This window comes from Drosophila albomicans, chromosome 3 (assembly GCF_009650485.2).
Source record: "Drosophila albomicans strain 15112-1751.03 chromosome 3, ASM965048v2, whole genome shotgun sequence".
NCBI classification, from domain to species: Eukaryota; Metazoa; Arthropoda; class Insecta; order Diptera; family Drosophilidae; genus Drosophila; species Drosophila albomicans.
The window spans coordinates 21,721,655-21,742,352 of record NC_047629.2 but is presented as its reverse complement, the minus strand read 5'-3'; the positions used below and the strand labels follow the sequence as shown (position 1 = coordinate 21,742,352).

Sequence of the window (20,698 nt, the reverse complement as noted above, 5' to 3'; positions counted from 1 at the left end):
TTAGAATAATTTCTCTATATACTAAACAGTCAGCATACAATTTTCAGAATTAATATTTATTACATAAATGTAGTAAACAATAATTGATAATGAATCTTTTAAAATACATTTCAGCTAACTTCTTAATAAAAATAATTGGCGCATCTCTGCCTCCCACTATCCATATCGTATTCAAATCTCTAGCAAACCTCTTTGTAACTGATTTTATGCTAGCGAGGTATTAAAAAATTGAATTTGTTACCCTATAACCTGACCTTCATTGCTGTTTGCTACTAAACATTTAAAATTTGTTTGTGCAGTCAGTTTTTTGTTGTCGTTGTTGTAGTTCCCCTTTGCTGTCGTTGTTGTTCTTATTGGATTTCAACACAAAACGTGCCGAGTTTTTTGGTGCAAGATTTTTGTGCTAAGCTGTTGGCACGTTCAACAAATTTAATACAGTTCAACGAGACGAGGCATGAATATTCAGAGATGACTTAAAGCACCTTCCCCCCTCTCCATCTCCACACACACACTCTCCTACAATCAACGATGAGCAATCGCTTTTGTCAACCTATGCTGACTGATAATAGAACAAAGGGGCAGACAGAGAGAGAGAATAGAGATGGCTATGGAAAGAGAGTGAGAGACAGACTGATAGGGCAGCAGCCTAGGGATAAGCTCGGCTGTAGAACGCTTTTCATTTAGTACAATTCGTGGAATTGAAGGTGAAACATTTAAGCGCGATTATGTTTGGTTTATTCAAGCTGTTGTTTCTTGTATTGTGGCTAATTGGTTTGAGCCAAGGGCGTGCCACAGTCACTAGCGATGGGCATGAGGTAAGCCTAAAGAAAACTGACATTTTGGAAGTGTATAGATTATCTTAAACTAACAACTATTTCAATTGACAGACTCCCGAACCAGATCCAACCATTTTTGACAACAAATGGCCCTTTGACTTTGAACTGGATCTCAACGAAGCCAAAAGCGAGTAGAACATTGTTCTGTAATCTATAGCTCACCACTGACCCAATTGAAATGCTCTCGTGTTGATTAAAGTGTTTATAATTTAATGATGTTTAAGCTTTACTTGTGTGTTGTTCCACTCTAGAAGCGGAATGTGTACTGTGCACCCGCCCCCCAATTGGGTCGACTGTTGCCATAGGGTCCGCCCAAATGCTGTGAATACTGTCCGGTAGCGTCGAGAGAGTGCCGGCCATTGTTACTCTGCCACACTGGGGCACGTCCATTGATGCTCAAGTCGAAGCCCTGTCGAGGACTGCCACCTCCCTGAACATTCAACTGGCGCCGCACACGTTGCAAGTTGTCCTGCGGCATTGCCTCCCAATCGGGTTCCAAAGTCAACTGCGGAGTTGAGTTGACAGGCATAAGGATTTACACTGCTAAACAAACTTTTAGGCACTTCACTTACCAAATCTGCATCCGTATCCAGGTGCGAGGGCACTTCATCAATTGCAGTCAATGGACTGGGATAGGCCAAGCCACAGGCGACCAAGCAGCCAAGGAACATTAGACTGAAACAAACTTTCATTGTGTGGCTAGTGGTTGAGTTTGCTGATTTGTTGGCACACTTGATAGATGTCACTGATGGCTGACGTCTGATGTCTGATGTCTGGCTTGGGCTGCCCTTAATATTTATAGAGGTCTGTGGCTAGTCTGTCTGCAAGTTAATTTCATAAAATATTCCCCTCAGGGGATTCCATCCCAAGTACATTCTCGAGTCATGTGCCTGCTGATAAGGCAGCAGATCTGCCTATGAATACTATGATCATAGGGTGAGGAGAGTGCACTTGTGAGTCCCCCTGAATTACGCATCTATAGATGCAAACAGAACTTTATTATGTTCTAATGTGATTAAATACTGTATGTACAAGAAGATACTTTTTACTGAGAAATGTAACTCACATATACTCGATATTTATCTTAATTACAACTTTGGCAAGCAAATCTTTGTAGTATTCTTAAATATAAACGTTCTTTATACGTTACATTACGGCAGACGCTGCGTATACGTTACATTGCTTAGAAAACTCTTTGTATACTTATTAAATATAATGAAAAGTAAAGTATATTATTACCTCTTATTCATAACGAATTGTTAATGCAATATTGTCATATGTTTGTGCCTTTATTGAGATTAAATCATGCTATTTTTCTATAACAAATACAATGCTTATTTTTAATACTGAAGAAAATAAGCTGCACATTTATTGCTGTCCAATTTTTAAAGAAAATAAATTACTAAACAATCGGTCTATCTGTAGTCTATTGAACTTTGTTCTTGCTTGACATTTCTTTACAAGAGTATTTAATCTTCGGCGTGTCAACGACCATGCGAACTTGTTGACTTTATAAAGAAGTTTTTAATGAACTCTTCTTTAATTAATCTATTTTTAAATTTATAAGCTGTCAAGGTCAGCGAACAACACACGTCAAGCTCATCATTTTTGGCAATAAAATTATGCAAATTATGAACAAGAAAAGCCATAAGTATACAGACTCTATTACCGTTCTGAAAATGATTCATCTTAAGCAATTTGAAATGGCAACGCCTACAAATCAGGCTCGGAATGTGAAGTCTTTGCTTTCATTCGTTCTACACATACATAATACTAAGTACATAATTTGTTAAACAAGCTTTTATTTATAAACATTTTCGGGGGGGCTAGTCAGCCACATGATAGATTTTCATTGATGCTTCTCTTGACAGTTTACGCAATAAATCCAATTAATAGCAAAACACACCGTCAGACAAATTTGTTGCGGCAGGTTTCATTAGGCAGAGTGAGTTGTTTGTGCTTAATTTGTTATTACCAACAAGAATTAGCCAAAAGCGAAACAATCGTAAAAGCCATGTACAATTAGGCAAAATGCAAGCTCATCTCTCAACGGATTTTGTTAGCCGTTAATTTGTGTCCCAAAAGTTCCGGGGTAAATGAACTTAACGTTTGTTCAAGGATAATTCAAGTCAGCTTTTAATAGTGACTTTACCTTACATCATACTTTCAATGTAATTACTTAATTACTCAGTGAAAAATTCCTTTGAAATGCATATTTATAACTCATTTTTATTTAAAATAAATATTTTTAGTTAGCCAACAAATTGTTGTAGCTGCATGATTACAGAGTTTTAAGTTAAAATCTGAATCGGTAACCAGCACCAGCACCCCAAGAAGGTGGAGAATTGCCATAGGGACCACCCAAATGTTGTCCATAGTGTCCGGCAACATCGACCTCATGGCGTTTATTATCGCTAGTCCAAACGGGCACTTGTCCCGACACATGCACGTCCTTGCCAAACTTATCATGACCGACGCCGCCATCCAGTTGGAAACGATTTTGCTGCTGATCATTGCGTTGCTGTGGCGGATCCCAGCGCAATTTCTGCTCCGGATTGGGATTGTTGGGATAGGCCACAATGCAGCTAGCAAAGCAGCAGACCAAAGCAATGATTGTGAACTTCATGTTCATAGTGTTTGTTAGGTGCAACTAGAGCTTGAGATGAACTGATTGACTGATGATTTCAGCCAGCTTTAACATCGCTTTTATAGTCGACATTCGCCACCCAAACTGGAGCAGAGTAAATCACCGAGTGAAATGAGTGCAATGACTCTTCTATCTTATAGGCTCGGTGCATCCCCCGGGTGATTCCTTTTGTTTGTCTTGACGTTGCTCAGATGTGCTGCGTTTCATTTAAAAAAAATATTATTTCTTCACTTGACAAATTGCAATTCAGCAAATTTTCCATTTTCCATTTGTCATTCTACTCTTTCATCTGGGAAATGGAAATTTATTGTGAAATTCTATTGACCATAAGAAAAAGCAATTGTGTGCGGAGCTCAACTTGCAACAGATTCCGATTTTTTCTAGACAAAAAATATCCCAATGCTCACACATAAAACTGTATAAATATTTGTCATGCGACAAGTGTTTCGGTAACTTATTGTTAAGTCGAATACCCTATAAGTCATAAGTGAGGCAAGAAGGTTGAAAAAATGATAATCTATATATATTTTGCAAGTCATTAATATAGAAAAGATTATTTTAGTTACTTGATAAGATCTTATTATTATACTTTTACAATTACTTCCAAACAAATTTTATAATTATGGGTATAGAAGAAAAGAAAGTAAACTATTCTAAATAATGTAAGAGCTTCTATAATAAAAACACATTTACATGAATTTCCACTACACAGTATCGTAAAGTCGGCATAACCAACTGGACCACCTAGTTGTTTAATTTGCCATTCATTGATTTACGAGCAGTTGTGGCTTCTGTGAAAATACTTTCATCATTTCAGTGTTGAATTCAATTTTTACGCTCTTTTGCCTCGGACGCTTATCAGCAGCAGTTGATAATGGTTGCGGCATGAATACAATTTTAAATAAAATAAATATTGTGAGTTTTGTTATTAATGCGAGTAAACACGAAACATGAAACAGTCGAACAACAGACATCACTCGAGCGACAGCGACAACTGACAGCATACGGCAGACAGAGAGTGAAAAATGCGGTTGCAATTCATGAGCATTTATATTATGGTCATGTTATTGGCCCTGCTGTGCTGGGTAAGTGCGGAAGAGCGAGCCGAAAGATGACTGGCTGCTGACGTAGCTACACCACACACACAGATGTTGTCATAACTTGTGTTTAACTGTTGTACAGGTGCATCAAGGTGCAGCACAGGTTGATGACGCACTCCTTGGCGCTGATGGCACAAATACTCCCACTAAAAGCAGATTTCCTGTGTGGGACGATGCGCGTGGCGAATGGACCGACCAGGATAATTAATCGTCCAATCTGTGTTCGGGTATTGTAATAAATACACACATACGTACGGGCATTGTGCGTCGTTAATGTACTCTGAATTGTAGATTAATATCGACTTATTTATTGCTACAGGCCATTGAGAGCTAATCACATTGTGGCATATTCTCTCTATATGGCATTATTGCTCATAATGCTAAGTTTCATCTCGCTCTCTCTTTCGCTTCAACTGCGTATAGTTTGTATATAAACTGTTGCCTACTTCCAGGCTTATTTTGAAATCAGCCTAAAAGCACGCAACGAAATATTTCATATATTTATTGTGTACGCGAGCCGACAGCTTTAATGGCCCCAAGTGCTAAAAATACATTGACTTATTAATGAACGCATGAATTAATAAATCGACACTGAGATTGCATACACTTTTCGTGTTTCTTTAAGACAGCGTCTAACCAAAAGTCAATGATATTTCTTTACAAGTAAAAGTATGTATTCATTTAGCACAGTCGGCAGGCATTATGGAATAGTTGCCGGCTCATGACATGTCAAAAATCAATTGCACACGGTTCAATGTACCTCGTCGTGGAGTGCGTGTCAGTTCATGATAATTGCGGCCATTACACGAGGCGGTAACGGGAACTATGTGTACTCAAAACACCCAACTTACTAGAGAGCCAGAAACAATAAAACAAAATGCCGGCGAAATGATTGCAGAAAGAGCTCACCGACAGCAGGATACCCTCCAAAAGTAATTATTTCACTAGCAAAATCTGCTTATCTGCATATTAGATTGAAGCATACAAAGTGTATTGATATCACAAATTTGATTGCTTTGGTAATCTTAAAAGATAATGTAATCAATATTATTCAATCAAGTTTTTGATTTTGATTTCCAAAATACTCGCACTTTCCTACTCAATTACAGCGTAGCGAAAGCACTTAATAAAATGAATAGCTAAGGCAAAATTGGTCGTCCCCCGAGGCGAACTTTCCACGAAATGGCAATCCTTATGGTTTGCGGCAAATAAGGCGCCCATCAATGCGGCAATTAATGGTTTCAGTTGCGGCCACAGATCGTGGCATGGAAATCGTTGGGGTCCCTTTTGGGTTAGTGCCAGTTTTTGACACGCTTCCAAGTGCTTTTGCTAAGCGCTATCAATTCGATTTGGGCGCGGCACGCAAAGAGGCGGCATCGCCAGACGAAGCTAGGGGATGGCCATGGTAAGGGAGCAGCGCGAACTTTGCCGCATTTGTGGTGCAGTGCATCAGTTTGTGGCAATTTCAACCAAAATCGAATCGTGTCCTAAACTCCTACGGCCTAATTGCGTTAATTTTACTTGGATTACAATCCACATTGTCGAATTGTTTTGCCACCGACCACGCCCATTTTACCACCGCTGTTGTAGCCGGCTAGCGAGGGGAGCTTGCATGTTCGGCGGCACTTTTGATGCCGCTGTGTGGGGTGCGCTGATCTTTCTCCTGGCACCGCTTGTGCATGTCGACAACATAATTGTTTGCCTTACAATTTATACAAATTATCCCAAGCAGCGTCGTCGCCTTTGAGTCCTTGCAGCGACAAGTGCAACAACCCCCAAGACTCCCCAAGACAAAGCTCAACAAACCTCCCCACCACCCACCCTTTCTTTCACTCTCTTTACCCCTAACGGTTCATTGACATAGTGTATGTCAAGTGGAAACTTGATTTATAATCTTGCTCTGCAACAAACACAAATTAAAAGCAAAGAAATACGTCTTCAGTTAAACACCTCGTTGCTCCCCTGAGTTGCATTATCTCCAGCCTCGTCCTGATGCTTCATACACACCTCCAGAAGATCGCCCTCATCTAAAAATACCGACGCAGCCGACTCCCCATCATCGATCCTAATGCCGTCGAAATAGAGTAAGGCGAACTCCTTGGGTAAATGCATTTGCGAGCAATATGCATCCTTCAGCTTACCCAGCAACATCGTGCGCCCAATGCGAAATGAAACCACACCCAGATTTGCCGATTGAACCTTTACGGTTATATGCGGCGAAATTTGCACATCGACTAGCTCAGACATTCTACTTGATTTAATTTTTACAATTTCGATAAGACAAAAGGTTTGTCAGTTTGTCAGACTGAAAATGTTCGCAAATATTTCTGGCTATAAACTCCACGTGGCCTACTTTTGTTTGTCAACTCAAATAGAATATGTGGCTACCGAGAGCCACATCATCATAATCGTTTGAATCGGACGCGTCCGCAGCAAAGTGGGAACTAAGTAATAAATAAGTTCCATTGAGCACTCCGATAAGATATCGTCCACTTTAGGCGCAAGCAGTATTCTCGGCATAGGTTATACATATCTCAAATAAAGTCTTAACTGCTAGACAAGCCACCGACAATCTCAGTCATATTATTGTACAGTGGTTAAAAAAAACATCAAGTATACGCATCGCTATACAGTAAAATATAATATATAAAATATATATAAAGTGAACTCTGTATTATTTGTACTAAATTGAGACTCGACAATTATTGTAATTGAAGGCAACAAATTCCCGTTCCATTTAAAAAAAAAAGTGTTTTCGTAATGAGCTTTATCAGCACAGAACTTGAAACTATGTAAGTTTAGCTGTCATTATTCTGTTTCGTAATAACTGAAGCCATTAAAGATCTAATTTATTTAGACCAGTAACAACATTCTGCTGATTAAATATTGCCTTCATGATACAATTCTCTAGAGTAAAAATTAAGTGCAACTGCTTAGGCTAACACGAACTATACCTTTCTTACTTATTTCTACCGCTCGCCAAATAGAGGTTTGCCTGTTCATACATAGTATATAAAACTGAATGAATTAAGTTCTGCCAACGAGAACTATCAGATAGCGGGAGTAAATCATTAACAAGAATTGACTCGTCACGCTGTACGATTTATATTGATGATTGAAATATAGTGAAACTATCTTACTCAAAAAAGAAAAAAAAATATATATATATATTCTTATATTTAAAATTCGGAATTTACATAAAATTTAAAAGAATTGCAGGTTGAAATAAAGAATTCAATTGATTGCTGATTGAAAATATACAGTGAAATTATCTTTGTTAAAAATAAAATGTTAAAAAAAAATTTCCACAATTTACATAAAATTTAAAAGTTTTAATTATATACATTATATATAATAAATAAAGTATTAAGATTGTATAACGTAAAACTTAAAAACTTTACGTAGGTCAATATAAAGGTTGTCAAATTTGTTTAATAAGTTAAGGATAAACAGCAGTCCAAAAAGCTAAAAAATAATGCGGAATTAGGCAAACCTGCCTCGCATACGGAATTCTATTAGCGCCTCACTGTACCTGCTACATCATTTATTTATACACGCCTATACACATATGTATATAGTTTATTAATACACACACACATATACACACTTGAATTGAATATCATCAACGTGAAAAGCTAGCGATAGAGTGCCGTCAGTTGTTATTCGACTGGCTCGTAGAACGGTTGAGCACACTCGATGCACCCAAGAAATTAATTGAAATTTTGTTCAGATAAATAATCAAAATTTGTGGGCAATATGAAGTGCCTGACAGTATTCGCTGTGATTGTGGCCATATTCGGAGCCATCGTCGGTTACGGTTATCTGGTCTTCACTGATCTGACACGTCCGCTGCCCAAGCCGGACTACAAAGACGACACCTATTGGGGTCGTGGAGATGGCAAGAACTATGCGCCCGATGAGAAAATCTACGATTTTGTGCTCGATGTGCCACAGGCAGAGATTGACGATCTGCGTCAGCAATTGAATCGCACTCTCAAGCTGGCCGAACCGCTGGATGGCATTGCTTTTGAGTATGGTTTCAATGCCTACGCGCTGCAACAGTTTGTGGATTACTGGCGCGACAAGTACCTGACCAAGTGGGATGAGCGTCAAGCATATTTCAATGAATTGAAGCAGTACAAAACCGAAATTCAAGGGTTAGTTTCAAAGTGATTTAACGTGGAGAACGTTTGGCTCTAATTCGTGATCTCTTTTTGCTGCAGCTTGAACATTCACTTTATCCACGAACGCGTCGAGGAGGAGGTGGCCGAAAAGAAGCAAGTGGTGCCACTGCTGCTGCTCCATGGCTGGCCAGGCTCAGTGCGTGAATTCTACGATTTCATTCCCATGTTGCGCAAGGAGACTAACATCAGTGACTACGCCTTTGAGGTGGTTGCACCCTCCCTTGTCGGCTTCGGCTGGTCAGATGTAAGTGACGGGTATCAAAGTGCATATTTCATTGATATCGATTTATTGATTGCCAACTGTTGTCTTTCCCTAGGCGGCGACACGTCCCGGCTTCAATGCTGCTGAAATGGCCACCGTGATGCGTAATCTGATGTTGCGACTAGGCCACAAGAAATTCTTGGTTCAAGGCGGCGACTGGGGCAGCATTATTGGCAGCAATCTGGCCACACTATATCCCGACAATGTGCTGGGCTACCATTCCAATATGTGCATCCTGAGCACACCGCTGTCCATCCTCAAGAGCATATACATCAACTATTATCCGGAGAAAGTGCTCATCACTCGCATGTTCTATGATCATCACGTTGGCATTTGGGACAAGTACAAGCAACTGATCGAGGAGAGCGGTTATTACCACATACAAGCCACCAAACCGGACACCATTGGTGCTGCCCTCGACTCCAGCCCGGTTGCGTTAGCCGGCTATATACTCGAAAAGTTCCAGACCTGCACTGGTCCCGCTCTGAATCAGGACTTTGGTGCCATGGTCACGGTCTACGGATTGGAGGCAGTGCTTGACAATCTGATGGTCTATTACCTGAACAGTGCGGCCACCACAGCTGGACGCTTCTATGCGGAGAATTCGGCCAAGGCCTATCGTGATCTGCAGTTAGATCGCGTACAGACCCCTGTGCCAATGGGCTGCGCCCGTTTCCGCAATGATCTGCCTCCGGCTTCGGACTGGCAATTGCGTGACAAGTTTCCCAATCTGAAGCACAGTATGTATTTCCAGCACGGCGGACACTTTGCCGCCATGGAGATGCCATCGATGTTGTACAATGATTTCACGACATTCGTGCAAAAGATCGGACTGAATGATGAATAATTTGTAATTCATTTGAGAGTGATAAATGCCAACTTTGTTATGGCTCCCGAAGGAGCTTCAATTAGTTCTTTAATAAAGTAAATCCAAAAACGATCTATGCCCGCCTGTATTAATCATTCGATGAGCTAGCAAAATTTAAAAAGCACCATATATATATGTAATGTATGGGTACATAACATTGAGTGATTACCGGCATAACCTAATCAGCGTCTACACTTTGGAGTTTGGCTTGAATCGCGCGGCTTTCGCGCTTATCAAAATTTAGCAAACAAGCATTTTACAACACTGCACGATGCCGCCATGCACTTTGAATTCGGCGTTTTATATTTATTTATTTATCAGTTAGTCATGGTGATAACACCGCTTTTAGCTTTTACTTGATATGACAAAGCTTTAATTTGTTTAGTTGATAACACATTTCCACTATATGTATTGCAACGTCTCAATTTCGTATATATCAATTACTCTGCTGCTGCGTCATGCTCGCAATGCTCAAATCTACAAATAGAACCAGCGATGACAATTTCAACTAACTGCACAGGTCATTCAAATAAAGAATTTTTCAAATTATTTAAACTTTTTTTTTTTATTTTTTCATGTTAACTTGTTAAAATAATTAAAAATTTAATCTTGCTTACAATGTCAGTCTCTGATGATTTATTTCCAAATGCTGTATCCAAAACGAACACAAAAAGCTCTCACGCACGAAATTGCCTCGTGCCTGCAAACACACTCACGCACCATTCCTAACAGCAGCGAGTACACAAAGTACATATGTATGTATGTACATATTATACATGGTTACGTGTGTACGAGTATGTGTGTTCAAACAAAATATCGCATTTGTTGTTGCTTGCTTTCACACAATCTGGCTCTCTCGCGGTAGCTCTCTGTCTAGCGTAGAAATAATCGGTCTCTGTCACAATGAGTTGTATGCATGCACTCTCTCACTCACGCTTGGTATAAAGAGCGCTGCGGCAACTGCGATCAGTTTACTTTGAAAACTTAGATCGAGTGGTCGTGTATATTGTAGTTTCGGTTTAAGTCCGTTGCAGTGATCGCCAGAATCACTATTACTCAGCAGCTTCAAATTGCACAAGAAAAGAAAATCCAAAATATTGCAAAATGCCATCTGCAGGCGTAACCGCAGTGCGTATTCTCATCGGTGTTTTGACCGCTGTTGTTGCCGTGAGCATCAAGAACTATCGCGATTTGTCGGCACCCGGCAAACGTCCTGATCTCGATAACAATGAGTATTGGGGACCTAAGCTCAAGGAGCCGTACAAGGAGAATAAAGCAGTGTTGCCCTATGACATAAGTGTTGCACCAGGGGTAAGTAGCACATACATATGTACATTGGTAGGCAAACTCGTTTTGCACAATTGCTGTGCATATTCACTGGTTATTTATCTCTCCTCTCTTTCCCGCTACTCCCTACCCGTTAGCTTATTGCCGATTTGAAGACGCAGCTGGATCGTCCGCTAAACTTGCAGGAACCGCTGGAGGGCGTTGGCTTCGAGTATGGTTTCAATTCCCAGGAGCTGCAAAAGGTGGTGAAATACTGGCGCAAATCCTATCTGAACAAATGGAATGAGCGTGAAGCGTACCTCAAGCAGTTCGACCACTTCCAGACTGAAGTTCAAGGGTAAGTGGCGTTCAACATAAAAGCTATGCCATAAAATTCATAATTGCAATTTTAGAAGGTTAAATGTTTAATGCGCTACGCTTAGCCTGTCTTTAAAGTGCGCTCAATTAACACAATATATTATTTATTTTGCAGCTTAAAGATCCACTTTATTCATGCGAAACCAAGCAAGGCCGAAAGAAAGAAGGTTCTTCCTCTTCTGCTGCTCCACGGCTGGCCGGGATCAGTGCGCGAATTTTACGACATTATACCACTTCTGACCACCGGCAATGATAAGAGCGATTATGTCTTCGAGGTGATTGCACCCAGCTTGCCCGGCTATGGCTGGTCTCAGGTATGTTCCCATCTGTCGGCATTATGATCCAGATAAACTGAAGATTATTTTTCATTCATAGGGCGCTTCGAGAACCGGTTTGGGAGCTGCTCAGGCCTCCGTGGTGCTGCGCAACCTGATGTTGCGTCTGGGCTTCAACAAGTTTTTGATTCAAGGCGGTGACTGGGGCAGCATTATTGGCAGCAACCTGGCTTCCCTCTTCCCGGAGAACGTGCTCGGCTATCACTCCAATATGTGCGGCAACAATAGTCCTCTCGGCAACATTCGATTGCTGCTGTCATCGATCGTGCCCAGCTTCTACATTGACAGTCAGCATGCTCACTTCTACAAGGGCGTGGGCCATGTCTTCAGAAGCATTATGGAGGAAATGGGCTATGCTCATATTCAAGCCACAAAGCCGGATACCATTGGCAGTGCTTTGGCCCAAAATCCTGTTGGCCTGGCTGCTTACATCCTCGAAAAGTTCTCGACCTGGACCAATGAGGAATACAAAACGCTGAAGGATGGCGGTCTGACCAAGCGCTTCACCTACGATCAATTGCTGGACAACATCATGGTCTACTACGTTACCAACTCGATCACCACTTCAGTGCGTCTCTATGCCGAAACAATGAATCCTACTCAAATGGGTTTGAACATCGATAGCGTGCACATTCATGCGCCTGTCGGATGTGCCCACTTCCTGCATGAATTGATGCATGTGCCGGACTCTGTACTGGCCAACAAGTTCCAGAATCGTATACAGACCACACACTATAACGAGGGCGGACATTTCCCAGCCTTTGAGGTACCCCAGCAGCTCTACGATGACTTTGTTACCTTTGTGAAGAAAGCCTTTGCCTAATTCTACTTAAGTTTGCCTTGAATTGTATTTCTATATTTTGTTAGAAGTGGCGTAGGAATTAAATAAAGATATTGTAAGCAACGTATACAAGAGCGACTATTGGATCAATTCATTGCTCACGTAATCTGATAAATTTCCTATTATTTATACATATATGTATCTACTGATTCAAAGTTATCAGTTGGTGGTGATTGAAATAAGCTGTGATCCACTGTATGTGTTGACACAGCTGAACTGTAAGACGATCTGACCGCCGCCTAACACAAACAGCTGGTCAATGTACTCAGAATATCAATCAATATTCAGAATATCAATCAGACATTGATTATGTAGTCAATACATACAATGTAATTCAATGGCTGACCATGGGGAATGAATGAATGCTATTTTAAGCTCTCAGTGCAAATACTATATACTATTTTATTAAGATCACTTTGAATGATGCTTTCAATAGGGCCGACCTATATTATTTAAAAAGGAAATTGGTTAATTTTGTTTGAACAGATTGTATTGTTAAAACGCCGGTAAAAGTGTTTATAATAATAACACTAAAAGTTATTTATTGTATTTATTTATAAAAGTAGACCAAAATTGAAATAGTTTTTTTATGCAAACATTCATTTAGCGGGCAATGTTATAAAAAATATTATTAATATTATTATAAGTATTTACTACTCATTAAAACTAGACTGAACTCTGCTCGAATAATTATATAGGCAAGTTTTGAAAGTTAATGTCACCTATGGCCAAAGTATGAAAAAGATTTTTGAGCCCAAAAGTCATCGTAACTTCCTATGTAACAACACAATTGGTCATAGCGCAAATTGTTTACAATCTTCGTACTTGTTGCCATATTTACTTAGCCCGGTTTTAGCAAACGAATGTCGCTAGCGGCTTAAGCAACCATTTGACCCAGCGAACAGCTGCGTTTCAAATTATCCGCAATTAAGAAACTAATCAATTACTCAACTAACAACAGCACGTAAAGCTCTCGTCGAAAGCGCGCCAGAAAAGCTTTTAAGGCACTCAGCATGATCACGCTTCGGCCTAGCGGACTTAGCAAAGCTCCTACAGACTGACCGAATGACAAAGCTGGAGTTGATAATCAACAAAACTGATATGTTCGGCTCGCATTCGTAGCGTAGTTAAATAAACTAAAAGCGCTTATCATCGTGTGCTTGCGAAGTTTAACGATCATCATCGTCGTCGGCGACGTTGCCGATATCAACAATGACAACAAATAAACAACAAGTCGGCATTGCAATCACAGCAAAATATTAAACAGATTAGACGTTTGTGGGCAGTCAGTGTGACGAGAACCTTTGAACGGAATAGTTCGTGTAGTCTACCCAACATGTCTACCATAACACGGCTCTTGGTGTTGTTGCTGGCCATTGGCGGAGCTCTTGTATACAAGCAGCTGAATCAGCTGTGGGGAGATCTGCCCGTGCCCACTTTGGATGAACAGCAATGGTGGGGCGACGAGGCGTCTCCCAGTGACTATGCGACCTATTTAGCCAACACCTCCGAAGTGATTAACAATCGTATTTTGTACCCAGAGACGGTAAGATAACAGATAACTCATACTGAGTTATTTCTACTGTCATATATTAACCATAACCTATTTTACGAAAAGACTATTGAGGATCTGAGGAAACAACTGAATCGCACACTACGTCTAACACCTCCTTTGGAGGGTGTGGCCTTTGAATATGGCTTCAACTCGGACTATCTGAAGGAACTGGTCGCCTATTGGCGTGACGACTACTTGCCGCGTTGGCGTGAACGTGAAGTATTCCTTTGGCAATTCAACCACTTCACCACGGAAATTCAGGGGTGAGTGCCAGCTTGATAACAGCTTATCATTGATAATGATAATGTGCTTTTTATTTTAGTCTACGCATGCACTTTCTACACCTGAAGGTCTACGACGAGAACAAGGTGGGCAAGCAGCACTATCCCGTGTTGTTGCTTCACGGCTGGCCCGGATCGGTGCGTGAGTTCTACGACCTTATTCACCTGCTTCATCAGTCCAATTTGGATCCCAGCAACAAGTACATTTTCAATGTGGTTGTGCCCAGTTTGCCTGGTTATGGTTGGTCACAGGTATAAAGCATTTTCCATTTCTTATTTCACAAACACTTGCTAATAATCTCCACTTTTTAGGGCACTTCTCGTCCTGGTTTGGGACCTGCTCAAGCAGCTGTTATTCTGCGCAATCTCATGTTGCGCTTGGGTTACAAAAAGTTCTTCATTCAGGGCGGCGATTGGGGATCCATATTGGGCTCCCACTTGGCCACACTTTACCCCGACAATGTGCTTGGTTACCACTCGAACTTGTGCAACAATCTGAGCCCCAAGTCTCAAGTGAAGGGTCTACTCGCCGGAATATTGCCAAGTCTTTTTGCGCCCAGCGGCTTTGAGGATTTCTTTTTCCCCCGATCGAAGGAACTAAAGTACTTGATCGAGGAGAGCGGCTACTTCCATCTGCAGGCCACCAAGCCAGACACCATTGGCTCCGCTTTAAGCGATAATCCTGTGGGTCTCGCTGCCTACATTCTCGAAAAGTTCTCCACTTGGACAAATGCCACATATCGCTCTCTTCCCGACGGTGGTCTTACCAAGCGCTACACTCTGGATGCCCTGTTCGACAATGTCATGATTTACTATCTGACCAACTCGATCACCACATCGCAGCGTCTCTATGCTGAGGCGTACACCAATGATCAGCGTGAACTGAACCTGGAACGTGTGCCGACGTCTGTTCCCACTGGCTGTGCTCGTTTTAAGGGCGACATCATGCAGTTCTTGGATTGGCAGTTGCAAGACAAGTTTAAGAACCTAATCCATAGCACCTACTACAGAAGAGGTGGTCACTTTGCCGCCCTTGAGGTGCCCAAGGTGCTATACAAGGATTTCATAGACTTTGTTAAGAAAGTTGAACGCAAGTTTAACATTAAAACTTTGTAAGTTAATTGCGAATAAAATTTTATATTTGAAAATTTAATTTACTGTATTTGTTATTTATTTACTATATAGACATAGTAGCAACAAACCGTACGTTATATAATGTGTTTAACTGCTTTAAAGCATATGCGCACTTTACATTACACTACCGCATTTGGTAGTTATTGTATTATTATTCAATAATTCAGCAAGTCATAAAGTTGTTGATTATTTGTGTAATAGTAACAATTCAAATTTAAATTAACTGCGTTTTTAAGATAACTACCAAATTTGTTTGCTTAGGCAGTTTTGCACATTGAACTCCACAGTGGAAGAAGTAAAGTTTATGGTTTCGATGACACGTTTATTTATTATTAATAATAATAATAATAATAATAATAATAATAATAATAATAATAATAATAATAATAATAATAATAATGATAATAATAATAATAATAATAATAATAATAATAATAATAATAATAATAATAATAATAATAATAATAATAATAATAATAATAATAATAATAATAATAATAATAATAATAATAATAATAATAATAATAATAATAATAATAATAATAATAATAATAATAATAATAATAATAATAATAATAATAATTTATTATACACGACAACCTATCCTGATGAATTAACAAAAGTATCAAGTCGAAGTGCCGTCGGCCGGTCTCCATAAACATACAAAATGCGCATTCACTATTTACTACTATATTTATATTTGAACACTGTTCTAAAGCTGCGTGGTTGCTCCCGCAACGAATAGCGCTTATCATCGTGTGTTTGCTATGTTTGCCGATCACAGTGAGCAACAACAAATTAAACCAGTATGAGGCTTCGACAAAATGCTAAAAGATTGACTAGTTTATTTGCTGAGAAATCAGTGTGACGGGAACGTTTGAGCTGAGAAGTCGTTCAGTAGCCACCTGAAATGTCTTCAATAACACGCATCTTGCTAATTTTACTGGCCATAGGCGGTGGTTTGGTGTATAACCAGCTGCAACAACTGTGGGGCGATGTGCCACCTCCCACTTTGGATGCCCAGCAATGGTGGGGAAAGGATGCTTCGCCCAAGGACTACGACGTCTATTTAGCGAGCACTTCGAAGGTGCTCGAGAGTCGTCTAGTGTACCCAAAATCCGTAAGATTTTATAGTTACTAGTTTAGGGATGAACGTTTATTTAAAGAACATTCGATTACAAACAGACCATAGATGAATTGAGGCAGCAACTTAATCGCACTCTACGCCTGACGCCTCCTCTAAACGGTGTAGGGTTTCGATATGGCTTCAACTCGGACTATCTGAAGGAACTGGTCGCCTATTGGCGGGACGATTACTTGCCGCGTTGGCGTGAACGTGAAGAATTCCTTTGGCAATTCAATCACTTTACCACGGAAATTCAGGGGTAAGCATAATCAAGAATAAATAATTTCCACAATTAAAATATATTTATTTTACAGTCTGAGCACGCACTTCCTGCATCTGAAGGTCAAGGATGAGGACAAGGTGGGCAAGCAGCATTATGCATTACTATTGCTTCATGGCTGGCCAGGATCAGTGCGTGAGTTCTACGAGTTTAGTCACTTGCTGCATCAAACTAAATTGGATCCGACAAACAAATATATTTTCGATGTGATTGTACCCAGTTTGCCAGGCTACGGTTGGTCTCAGGTACTAAATATTGTTTAACCTTTACCTCCAGTTTCTAAAAGGCTTTTTACACACTTTTACAGGGATCTGCTCGTACAGGCCTAGGCCCAGCTCAGATGACCGTCATTCTGCATAATCTGATGTTGCGCTTGGGCTACAATAAGTTCTTCATACATGGCGGCGATGTGGGCACTATTGTGGGCTCACACATGGCCACACTTTATCCAGAGAATGTGCTGGGCTTTCATTCCAACATGTGCACTAATCTGAGCCCTAAGTCTCAGGTGAAAGCCTGGTTGGCCAATCTGTGGCCAAGTTTGTTTGTATCCAAGGAACTTGAGGATTTCTTCTTTCCGAAAGCGAAGGAAGCTAGCTTCATGATTGAGGAGAGCGGGTACTTCCATTTGCAGGCCACCAAACCAGACACCATTGGCTCAGCTCTAAGCAATAATCCTGTGGGTCTGGCGGCCTACATTCTGGAAAAGTTCTCCACTTGGACAAATGCCAGCTATCGAGCTCTTCCTGATGGCGGTCTGACACAGCGTTACACTCTGGACGCCCTGTTCGACAATGTGATGATTTACTATCTGACCAATTCAATCACCACATCGCAGCGCCTCTACGCAGAGTCATACTCCAATGCGCAGCGTGCACTGAATCTGGAACGGGTGCCGACAGCTGTTCCAACCGGATGTGCTCGGTTTAAGGGCGATTTAATGCAGTTCCTGGATATACAACTGCAGGACAAATTTAAGAATCTAATCCACAGCACCTACTACAGGAGAGGTGGTCACTTCGCAGCTCTAGAAGGTCCCAAGGTTCTATATGATGATTTTATCGAGTTTGTTAAAAAAGTCGAACGTAAATTTAACATTAAAACATTGTAAGTGAATTGCAAATAAACTGTAGTATTTGAAAATTTGAATTCGATAGAAAGTTCAACAGTAAACGATTAAAGTTCATCGTGCCAATCGATAGCATACTTACTGAGCCGCAATCGAAAGTTGATCCTGGCGAAACGATTGGTAGACTTATCAGCGCCAGAGTTGCCAGCGCGCCATGGCTTAGACGAATGGGCGGGGAAAAGAGGCAGGCAGATAAAGAAGCAACAAGTTCATTGCAATAAGCAAGCAACAAAGAAAAAGTGCCGATCAAATAACAGTTAATAATTAGAAAAATTGAAAAGTAGGTGCCGAATATTTGAATAGTGCAAAATTACCAAAAGATAAGGACAAAAAAAATCGACATCATAAAAGTATAGATTTTACAGCCACTTTATGGGCAACTGAGCTCAGAAATTGTGTAGAAATACTGAAAGCTGATAGAAAGACTTCAAACACAATAATAGTCCACATTAATAACATTCTTGTTTTTTTTGTACACGCAAAGATGACGGACTTAAAACCAACTGTTGCACTGACCAGTGTCAATTCCGAGAATATGTCGCGCCATCAAATGCTGGATTGGGTCAATCGAATGGTCAATGGGCAGTTCAGAAAGGTTGAGGAGCTGAGCTCTGGTAAGTGGAGAGTGCAGATGGGATGTGTAACTGTGATGGCATGCAGTTTTCTTACTTCTTTGATAGGTGTCGCTTATTGCCAAATGATGGAGATGATCTTTCCCAATTGCATCAATTTGAAGCGCGTCAAAATGATGGCCAAACTGGAGCATGAATCCTTTCACAACATGAAGCTCTTCCAGGGCGCATTAACACGCCTAAAATTAGACAAAACCATTCCTGTGGATCGTCTGATCAAGGGTCGTTTCCAGGACAACTTCGAGTTCTTGCAATGGTTCAAAAAGTTCTTCGATTCCCAAGCGCCGGGAATGGAAAATATTAAATCAGCAGCCAATGTTGCCCAGCAGCCAAAGCCCATCAAGGCAGGGGGCTACCACGCTGCCAACACGTCCAAAGATGAGTGTGCTAAGGAGAATCTTCAGGCCGTAATGGAAGAGCTTGACCAGAAGACACAGGAGGTGGTGGAGACGAGGGATCGAGCGTACGAAAAGTTGCGTCAAATCGAAATTTTGTTGACGGAGACCATACAAAATAACCAGCATGTGGCATTCTGTAATCGCATTTGCGAGGTGCTCTACAAGCTGACAGATGATGAACAGCAGAAGCAGGAAGAGAATGCAGAGGATGAGGAGCAGAAGGAGGAGGTACAACTTGAACAGCGGCAGGAGCAAGAGGATGATATAAATATGGGAATGTATTAAAAGATAGATCTTTGGGTGATTGTTGAGCTTATTATTCGGAATAAATAAATTTAATCATTTGGGGCTGCGTTGCTGTCGTCAGAACTGCAACTGGAATCTGCATAGTCGCCCACCAGACTTGTGGGTTTCTCTAATGTCTTCGCACTCGGCGCTGGTTGCGTCATCGTCGATGTCGATAGCGGCTTTCGCTTGATGCCCAAATCCTGCAGCTGCAGCTGTGTGCTGAGCGCTTTTTGCCGCTTTAAACCACCAAAGGTTGTCGTCGTTGCTCCTGGCAATGCTGGCCGCATAAGCAGCTCCAGCCGCTGCTCAGACTCGCGTTCAATGGCGGATTTCGTTTGCAGCTTCATTAGAGCAGCCATTTCTCGATCTTGCGCAGTCTCTGGCAACAAGGCAATATCCAAACTGCTCTTTGCGAGCAGCTGCCGGTCCAGTTCCTGTTGACCCTTGATCTCCTTCTTCTGTTGTCGAAACTCTGCACGTAGGCGATAGTTAGCCACATAGTTATCATCCCAGACACTTTGGTTGCGCTCCACGAGCTTTTGCAGCACGGGCTTGGCGTCTGCAGCTGCCTGGGCATCTTTGGCCTGATGCTCTAGCTTATACATAGCATCGTCGAAGAGACGCTTCTGCACCTCCTTGGTCTCAGGCACCACCTGCTCGTTCTGCAGCGGATCCCAGCGATTCTCCTGCCGTCGGGCGCCCGAGAGAATCACATAGTCGAGATTGCCAGGATCCGTTTGTATCTCAAAATGATTGTCGCACAGATGGCATTTCATGCGAAACTTATAAATGGGGGTGGTGTAGTACATGCCCACTTTGGTCTTCTCTGCATTGTAGCGCACTCCCATGCCAATGTGATTCTTGCAGCCATCGCACCAAATGTTATAGGGCATCTCGAAGCGGATGATGATGATGCCCAGATGGATTTTGCGGGCACGCTCTCGCAGCGCATGGGTGCCGCGGAATTTGTTAAGTCCGCCCTTCTTGGGGTCATAGTCGGGCGGATAGTATTTGTTTTGTCCTTTTCTTTCACCCATTTTAACAACAATTTATAAATTTTGTACTCGACTCACAGCACAAATGTTTACACATAAACAAAACGATGCACTTTGTCGCCTCCTATCGTAGACAGCTGATTTTAAACGTTTACGACCGTTT

General features: G+C 41.2%; 9 protein-coding genes across 11 annotated transcripts in view; 5 read left to right on the top strand and 4 right to left on the bottom strand.

Annotated features, from left to right (window-relative positions):
* Positions 1 to 20,698, bottom strand: part of LOC117568815 (uncharacterized) — a 154,695-nt gene that overhangs the window by 128,117 nt on the left and 5,880 nt on the right. The window lies entirely within an intron of this gene.
* Positions 1,026 to 1,605, bottom strand: LOC117570631 (diptericin-A). Its single transcript, XM_034252399.2, has 2 exons — positions 1,409 to 1,605; positions 1,026 to 1,341 (listed from the first exon to the last, which is right to left on the bottom strand). The coding sequence occupies exons 1-2, from the start codon at positions 1,526 to 1,528 to the stop codon at positions 1,084 to 1,086; spliced, it is 378 nt and encodes a 125-aa protein (XP_034108290.1). The 5' UTR covers positions 1,529 to 1,605; the 3' UTR covers positions 1,026 to 1,083.
* Positions 3,048 to 3,527, bottom strand: LOC117570632 (diptericin A-like). Its single transcript, XM_034252400.2, has one exon. It carries the CDS (start codon positions 3,466 to 3,468, stop codon positions 3,133 to 3,135), a length of 336 nt encoding a protein of 111 aa, XP_034108291.1. The 5' UTR covers positions 3,469 to 3,527; the 3' UTR covers positions 3,048 to 3,132.
* LOC117570628 (juvenile hormone epoxide hydrolase 1) lies at positions 8,235 to 9,969 on the top strand. The gene is made up of 3 exons (XM_034252395.2): positions 8,235 to 8,740; positions 8,807 to 9,011; positions 9,085 to 9,969. Exons 1-3 carry the CDS (start codon positions 8,340 to 8,342, stop codon positions 9,874 to 9,876), a joined length of 1,398 nt encoding a protein of 465 aa, XP_034108286.1. The 5' UTR covers positions 8,235 to 8,339; the 3' UTR covers positions 9,877 to 9,969.
* LOC117570629 (juvenile hormone epoxide hydrolase 1) lies at positions 10,869 to 12,789 on the top strand. The gene is made up of 4 exons (XM_034252397.2): positions 10,869 to 11,208; positions 11,322 to 11,521; positions 11,657 to 11,855; positions 11,917 to 12,789. Exons 1-4 carry the CDS (start codon positions 11,002 to 11,004, stop codon positions 12,697 to 12,699), a joined length of 1,389 nt encoding a protein of 462 aa, XP_034108288.1. The 5' UTR covers positions 10,869 to 11,001; the 3' UTR covers positions 12,700 to 12,789.
* Positions 13,983 to 15,706, top strand: LOC117570626 (juvenile hormone epoxide hydrolase 1-like). The gene is made up of 4 exons (XM_034252392.2): positions 13,983 to 14,263; positions 14,336 to 14,535; positions 14,595 to 14,805; positions 14,866 to 15,706. The coding sequence occupies exons 1-4, from the start codon at positions 14,054 to 14,056 to the stop codon at positions 15,667 to 15,669; spliced, it is 1,425 nt and encodes a 474-aa protein (XP_034108283.1). The 5' UTR covers positions 13,983 to 14,053; the 3' UTR covers positions 15,670 to 15,706.
* Positions 16,535 to 18,242, top strand: LOC117570627 (juvenile hormone epoxide hydrolase 2-like). The gene is made up of 4 exons (XM_034252393.2): positions 16,535 to 16,807; positions 16,873 to 17,072; positions 17,128 to 17,338; positions 17,401 to 18,242. The coding sequence occupies exons 1-4, from the start codon at positions 16,598 to 16,600 to the stop codon at positions 18,202 to 18,204; spliced, it is 1,425 nt and encodes a 474-aa protein (XP_034108284.1). The 5' UTR covers positions 16,535 to 16,597; the 3' UTR covers positions 18,205 to 18,242.
* On the top strand, positions 18,393 to 19,599 carry LOC117566573 (microtubule-associated protein RP/EB family member 2). 3 transcript variants are annotated; one of them, XM_034246115.2, is made up of 3 exons: positions 18,393 to 18,502; positions 18,707 to 18,836; positions 18,903 to 19,599. In XM_034246115.2, exons 2-3 carry the CDS (start codon positions 18,707 to 18,709, stop codon positions 19,535 to 19,537), a joined length of 765 nt encoding a protein of 254 aa, XP_034102006.2. In that variant the 5' UTR covers positions 18,393 to 18,502; the 3' UTR covers positions 19,538 to 19,599. The 3 variants fall into 3 exon arrangements, with proteins under 3 accessions (XP_034102006.2, XP_051860381.1, XP_051860380.1); XM_052004421.1 differs by lacking the exon at positions 18,393 to 18,502 and adding an exon at positions 18,533 to 18,572; XM_052004420.1 differs by lacking the exon at positions 18,393 to 18,502 and having other exon boundaries at positions 18,588 to 18,836.
* On the bottom strand, positions 19,588 to 20,656 carry LOC117570630 (coiled-coil domain-containing protein 130 homolog). Its single transcript, XM_034252398.2, has one exon. It carries the CDS (start codon positions 20,575 to 20,577, stop codon positions 19,588 to 19,590), a length of 990 nt encoding a protein of 329 aa, XP_034108289.1. The 5' UTR covers positions 20,578 to 20,656.